The sequence below is a fragment of the Phytophthora infestans genome, genomic scaffold, assembly GCF_000142945.1.
Source record: "Phytophthora infestans T30-4 supercont1.52 genomic scaffold, whole genome shotgun sequence".
Taxonomy (NCBI): Eukaryota; Oomycota; class Peronosporomycetes; order Peronosporales; family Peronosporaceae; genus Phytophthora; species Phytophthora infestans.
This window is the reverse complement of record NW_003303707.1, coordinates 30,092-36,861: the sequence shown is the minus strand read 5'-3', so window position 1 is coordinate 36,861 and position 6,770 is coordinate 30,092. Positions and strand designations below refer to the sequence as shown.

Genomic DNA, 6,770 nt, shown 5'->3' with positions numbered 1-6,770 from the left:
TTCATGGAGGTGCCTTTTGTCCCACACCGTGAGTTTCCAACAGAGTGCCACCAGAGGTTCGTTCCCCAGGGCTTTTTGACAAGCAAAGGCGCGGGCCCGGTCCCTTCTAATACTCGACACAGAAGTCGTGAGCCGGAACGTTCCATTCTTGCACGACCACGAGACATGCACCCATTTCCTTCCACCGCGACCTCACTCTGCAGAGTCCACTTAGGTCAGCTCGTCGACTTTGGACCAGAAGATGAACAACGTAGCCTAGATCTCACGTAGTGCACTCGGACATCGCCAAGAAGAAGGAATCCAGCCGGCTTCGACAGCATCAAGCACTCCAGAGAACGAAGCGAGGACGACACGGAGCACAGCGTACTAGTCCTTGATAGTACCATGCGTCTCCGTCTAAAGAGAAGCATCGACCTGTATCTAGAGAGTCGACTCGAGCGCTCCAGACATTAATTGCTGCTGCGTGTACTCCCACAGCACCAGAGCCCCGCTCACGTGCACATTCAGTGAGCGTACCAGGCCAAAACTGTGAGATTTTCCAACAACACAGTTCAACCAGGTGGCAGCCACTTCGAACCGGGATCCCTTCCTTCTCTCGCCCCAACACCAGCACCATCTTACGGGGCAGCGTGTAGCTCGCGAGACTCACACTGGACGCCGTTTGCTCCACTGCCACAATCGTGTAGCCCTCGCGCTTCCATCGCACAAGTGCTCGTCGTAAATCGTCACCTTGAGGTCGCACTTCTTCCAGTGGCATCCACTTGTGAGCCGTGGCGCTGACATTCACGAACGTGACGTCCTGCTGCGTCATCCGCAGGTTCGGCACGACCAGTTTCTGAGCGTTGAAGATCTCGCAAGTCCGTGCCAGTCCAGCCAGATTCGGGACCTTGTCCACCAAGCTTGCACACATGATAAGAGGCTGTCGAGGTCGTTGACGGGCGTTTAGCGTCGCTCCACGTCGTGCTGCGTCAAAGTCGGCACGCATCGCTGCAGGGAGCGCATTATCCTCCAGCAGCAGCGCCGTCGTGTCAATTTTACGCTGCACAGTGAGGAATCCACTTACGCTATCCGCCTCCATGCTGCTCTTCTGCTCTGAAGGAGTTGGAGGGAAGTTCTCGAGCTGGTACTGCGCGTAGAGCTCGTTCATGGCAGTCTTGAGCTGTTCACTGAAGCGCAGAGCGTCGTCACGAGGTAAGAGCTCTCCGAACTCGCTAATGAAGCCAGAAGAGAGCATCCCCAGCAACGAACTCTCGTAGTCCGGGTGGAACTCGTCCAGTTGTCGAGCTTGACGTCGTAGCATTCGCTTGCACTCCTTGTTGTTGCTCAGATAACGCGCCGTGCCCTCCAGAAAGCGGAGACCTGGAGTGTCTTTAGAGCTTTGTTTCAAGTAGTGGATGTGGCGAGGAAGTACCTTGGCCAGCAGATACTGAGCCAGTACTCGAGAGTAGCCATGAGACGTATTCAACCACGGCAACATGGTCTCCAGCAGTTCTCCACAGTCGACGTCAAGACTGTTGTCGTCCAGCTTGGTGTCCACCAGATACGCCGACACAAGTAACAGTGAAGCGCCCACTTGTGGCATCAGATTCGCATCGCCAAGCATGGGCAGCAACACGCCAGAGCAAATCTCCGTTGGGAACTTGGCAGCCATCCGCATACCGAACAGCTCCATGTAGTAGCGAACACTGGGCAGTTGAGGCACAGCAAATGCAGTAGCTAGAGTAGGAAGCAACTCTGTCAGCTGCGACTTGGTCACGTGTGCACTGACGATGCAGAGAGCCTGCCAGGAGCGCAGTTTCTTGCCGAACCCATCGCTGTTGAGCATGTGTTGCTTCTGCCACTCAGGCGTCACATTGAGCTTCAGAAGTCGAGCTGTCAGAGCATCAAAGAGCTGCTGCGTATCGTTACTGGACGAGCTCTTGTCGACAGCGACGTCGTCCACGAAGCTCAACATGACAAGCCGCACAAATCTGTCCTTGGCGTGGGTCGTGACCGCTGCTGTCTGGTTGCCATCGAGAGGAGAATAGCCTTGGAATCCTTGGAATGGAGCACCCGCATCCGTTGCCAGCTGCTCCTTCTCGTCGATCAAAGGTTCCTTATACAGCAGCAGCTCCACCAGCTCGTCTACAAAGGACAGAGCCGACACTGGGTGTGCACGCCACGTTTGACATAAGCGACACGCCAAGTGGAAGACCACATTGGGTCTGTGTCTCGAGCCAAAGCGGATAAACCCTGCCAGCCAGAGCTTCATCGTCGAAGTCAGCTCAGCTCGCAGCAGGAATACTGGCTGGAACATACACGTCACGACAGCTCGAGTGAGCGCGTCAGGCTTGGCCTTGCTGTCGTGTACGCGCGTCCAGACTTCCTCTAACAAACTATCAATATCCTTCGAGGCTTGGACCAGTGACCCAGCCAGTTGAGCCAGCGTGAGAGACAGCACGTTGACCATCTGAATCAACGCCGAAGGGTTCATGCCGGCAGTGGGCAACGCCTCGACACACGCGTCGTAGGTCGCTCGAAGTAGTTTCGTGTCGATGAAAGACGAGGATTCCACGACACGATCCAGATAGGATCCACAGGACGCATCCTGCCCTTACCGTCGCCCCCACACGCTTGGCTTGTGCTGGAGTAGGTGAATGGTAGAGTGAGAGACGACACTGAGAGAGCGACGGGGTGCCCGCAGGTCCCAGCAACCTCGTAAAATGGATACTGCTGAGAAACGTTACGAACTTCGACAAGTGGGTGCCAATCATTATTACGCAAACTAAACTCTCCAGAATGATTTAATAATGGGTGCCAATCATATACCAACTCAAACGAGGGGCTGCCAGTCATTCGGCAACCGGAAACATGGAAAGCGCCGACAGAAATACAGCGAATCAATAGAAGTAGAGCAGCATAGCGATGCATCCTTACATACAAACGATTGAAGTACAGCACGGCTGGACAGTCAATATGCATTGGATCAGGCGAAGATATGCAAGTCGTAGATATGGTTTGAAATCATTGAGATAAACAGTGTAATGCGTATTTCATCCAGCTAACTCGCACCAGTCGATACGGAATGTATTCTAGCGCTTCTGATTCGTACCGCTTAAGACGTCCGACATAGAACGTCGGGTGCGTCGTCATTGACTTTGGAAGGTCGATGGTGTACGACGCACCATGTCTGGCCAGGACTGCAAAAGGTCCGATGAAGCGGTGCTTCAGCTTGTTGCTGCCGACAGAGCTGACAGTGTCTAGCGGTAGGTTCCTCGTGTCTAATAGCACTAAGTCCCCCACTTTAAATACACTTAAGTTTCCTCTTCCATGTTTGTCTGAGTACTCCTTTTGTCTATCCTGGGCCGCTGCCATGGCATCGCGGACCCTGCTGACAATGTTCAGCTTGGTATCCATAAAGGATTCCACCTGTTTCCGCAGCGAAACTGGCCTCACATCCGAGACCTGGGAGGAAAGGGCTTTCCGAGCCTCTCCCCCACTTAGAATAGAGGAGTCAGTGTTTCCTCGAAGAGTGAGAGGCACTCTGGGGTGGCGGAAGCCGTTCAAGTAGAACGGCGTGAACCCCGTGGACGCGTGCACCGCGTTGTTGAGCGCAAACTCAACAACTGGAAGCTGCGTCGACCACGTACGTGGCGCTGCCGCGCACACACTGCGCAGAGTGTCCTCGAGCACTCGATTGACGCGCTCTGTTTGGACGTCTGTCTGCGGATGATCCGCAGTGGACATCTGCAGACGAAGTTCCCAGTAAAGGGAACAGCGTTTTCCAAAACGCAGCAGTGAACCGCGGGTCTCGGTCAGAGACAAACGTCTCCGGGAGACCGTGATAGCGGAACACGCCATCGACGAACAACCTTGCGGTATGTTCGCCCGTTACAGTGACGTGAACTGGAGCAAGATGTACCAATATGCTCAGCCGACACACGAACACCAAAATTCCGGTGTTGCCGTGTCCGTCGGCGGGGAGCTCAAAGATGAAGTCAAGACTCATCGACTTCCAACAATCAGCCGGTACGGGCAGGCTCTGTAGTGGAGCCGAAGAGTGCCCTGCGGGTTTGACCCGCTGACATGTTTCACATGTTTTGACGTATCGGGCGACCCACTTGTACATGTGGGTCCACCAGAAGGACTGAGAGACCGACAGAAAGGTCTTCTCGCGGCCCAAGTGGCCGCTGGAGGGCGCGTCATGCGCCTCCGCGAGGATTTCGAACTTCAGCTCCTCGTCGTTGGGTACGACCACCCGTGGAGGATCAGTGGGCTCCACCCGATAATAGAGGAGGCCCTCCTTCAACTCATATCGGTGGAGCCGTGAGCGCTGTCGCGACGAGAGCCAGTCGGACTTCGCGCTCGTTCCGGCCTTAAGGAACTTGACGATAGGCGCGACAGCCTCATCGTCCCGATACGCCATGCGTATCCCATCATATAGATCCGTTGTCACCCGCGTGATGTGGGCCAACTCATAGTCGGGACGCCGAGAGAGGGCGTCCGCAAGCACGTTGAGCTTGCCCGGCTTGTATTCGACGCGGAAGTTGTATTCCGCGAAGAAGGACAGCCACCTCGCCATTCTTTGGGAGAGGTGAGGCGAGTTAGTCGCCGTCCTCAAGGACGGGTGGTCTGTGTAGATCACAAAGGGCCTAGAGCCCAGAAGGTGAACACGGAACTTCACAAGGGCATATTTCATTGCCAGGAGCTCCTTGTCATGGACAGGGTAGTTCCGCTCGGCGGCTTTGAGCTGCCGGGACTGGAACGAGATGACTCGTTCCTGTCCAGCCGTGTCGTCCTGCAGCAATGCTCACCCGATGGCGTAATCGGGAGGCATCGCAGACGACGCTTAACCGGCTTTCTTCTCGTCCGGCAGGGCCAGGACAGGGGCCTCTTTGGAGACTGGCCTTGATGCTGATCAAAAGCATCCTGGTGCTCTTGCTCCCAGCGCCAGTCGACGTCCTTCTGAAGGAGGCTCGACAAGGGCTTAGCGAAGCCCGCGTACCTGCACTGTACTTGTGAAGGTAGTTGGCCAAGCCCAACCACTTTCAAAGATCCTTTTGGGATCGGAGCGTCGGCCATGCTGCGATGGCCTTGACCTTGTCTGGGTCAGCCCGAACGTCCACGTTGCTTACGAAGCAACTGAGAACTTTGATCTCTGGTGACGCGAAAACGCACTTGTCGATGTTGGCGTAGAGCTTGTTCGCTCGCATTACGTCCAACACTCGACGGAGGTGTCCTAGATGCACCTCCCTCCATGGCCGTCTTGCCTCCCTCGGCACGGCTATGGACGAATATGTCGTCGAAGTACGTCTGTACAAAGGTACGCAAAGGGCGGACCAGTTGCGTCATCAGGCGATTGAACGTCGCCGCGGCGTTAGACAGACCCTGCGGCATAACGAGCCACTCCCAAAGCATGCCGCTCGGAGTGCTCACCGCGGTGAGCGCGATGTCACTCTCTCGCATCAGGATCTGGTAGTATCCGTCTACCAAATCCAGCGCACTGTACAGTACACAATGTTGTTTAACAACACATCCTTTCGTGGAATTGGTGTTTGGGCCGGCACCGTCGCGTTGTTCAGCTTGTTGTAAGCATGAACTAGACGCCACTTTCCGTTCAGCTTCCGAACGCAGAAAGTCGGCGTCGAGTGCGGGGATTTCGACTCCCGCACCATGCATGCCTTCGCTTTCGCGGCGAAGAAGGCATCAATGACCTCGCACAGTTCGCGCGGGAGAGGCCATTGCCTCGTGACACAATACTTTGTGCTGGGCACGAGGTCAATCTCATGCCGTACGCCTCGATCCGGTAGGAGCTGGGTCGGTGGGTGTTTGCTCACCACGTCCGCATACTCCGTCACCAAAGGATACACCGGATCCTTGGGGTTCTTAAGGATCTCAGAACCCAAGCGCGCCTGACGCTGCTTGTTTAGGTCTTCCAGGACGTTCTCGTCCAAGACAAAGGAGGAGTTCAGCTCCTCCCGAGTGTCTCAGGTCTCATGAGCACCATCTCAGCAATCTCTCCAGCCTTGAGGTTAGACAGGAAAGCCTCAACCGTCATTTCTTCAAGGTTCAGGATATCTGCAACCTCTGGCAACGGTTCCAAGTGGACACCAGATGCCTTGACGGGTAAACCGGTCTCGCCATCGAAGATGTGATAACACTCTTCCACCGGCCTTGTCGGAGGGGCCCGGGCCCTGGACTCCGAGTCGCTTGAAGCGACGTCGATCTGAACGAAGTTCGGATCCGACTTGAGGCGGCGGCGGCGTCGTTGACGACGGCGACCGTGACGTGGAGCTTTGCTTACCACGTCTAGGGATGTCGGCGCTACGACATCCGAGGCACTCGTGGCCTCGTGTGGTACTGTGCTACACACAGGAAGCGTGCTCAACGCCTTCCTCTTCTGTTAAGGTATGGGCGACCGCGTGTGGCACTGTGTTACCCACACAGGAAGCGTATCCGACGCCTTCCTCTTCAGTTAAGGTCTGGGCGACCGTGTGTGGAACTCTGTTACCCACTCTGAACAGCGCTGTTCTCGGTGTTCATGACAGCTGCAGCTGTCTGCGGAACTAAGTTACCCGCCTGTGGACCTAAGTTATCCACTTGGCCAGCGCCTCTTCTGGGCGCGGCCACCATCAAAACATCCTCGGAGTCTTCATATACGTCGACGACTCCCAAGCATCTGCCAGATGCTTTGGTACCCTGGCAGCCTCTCGGGCGCCCCGGGTCCTGACAGAGGTGGTAACATGACTCACCAATGCTCTGTCGGACTGCGCAGGGCAACTGGCACCGAT

General features: G+C 55.7%; 1 protein-coding gene across 1 annotated transcript; it reads right to left on the bottom strand.

Annotated features, from left to right (window-relative positions):
* Positions 1 to 319: 319 nt before the first annotated feature.
* Positions 320 to 2,449, bottom strand: PITG_23106 (SpoU rRNA Methylase family; the record flags this gene model as incomplete). The annotated part of the gene is made up of 1 exon (XM_002896828.1): positions 320 to 2,449. One exon carries the CDS (start codon positions 2,447 to 2,449, stop codon positions 320 to 322), a length of 2,130 nt encoding a protein of 709 aa, XP_002896874.1.
* Between the last annotated feature and the right edge of the window lie 4,321 nt (positions 2,450 to 6,770).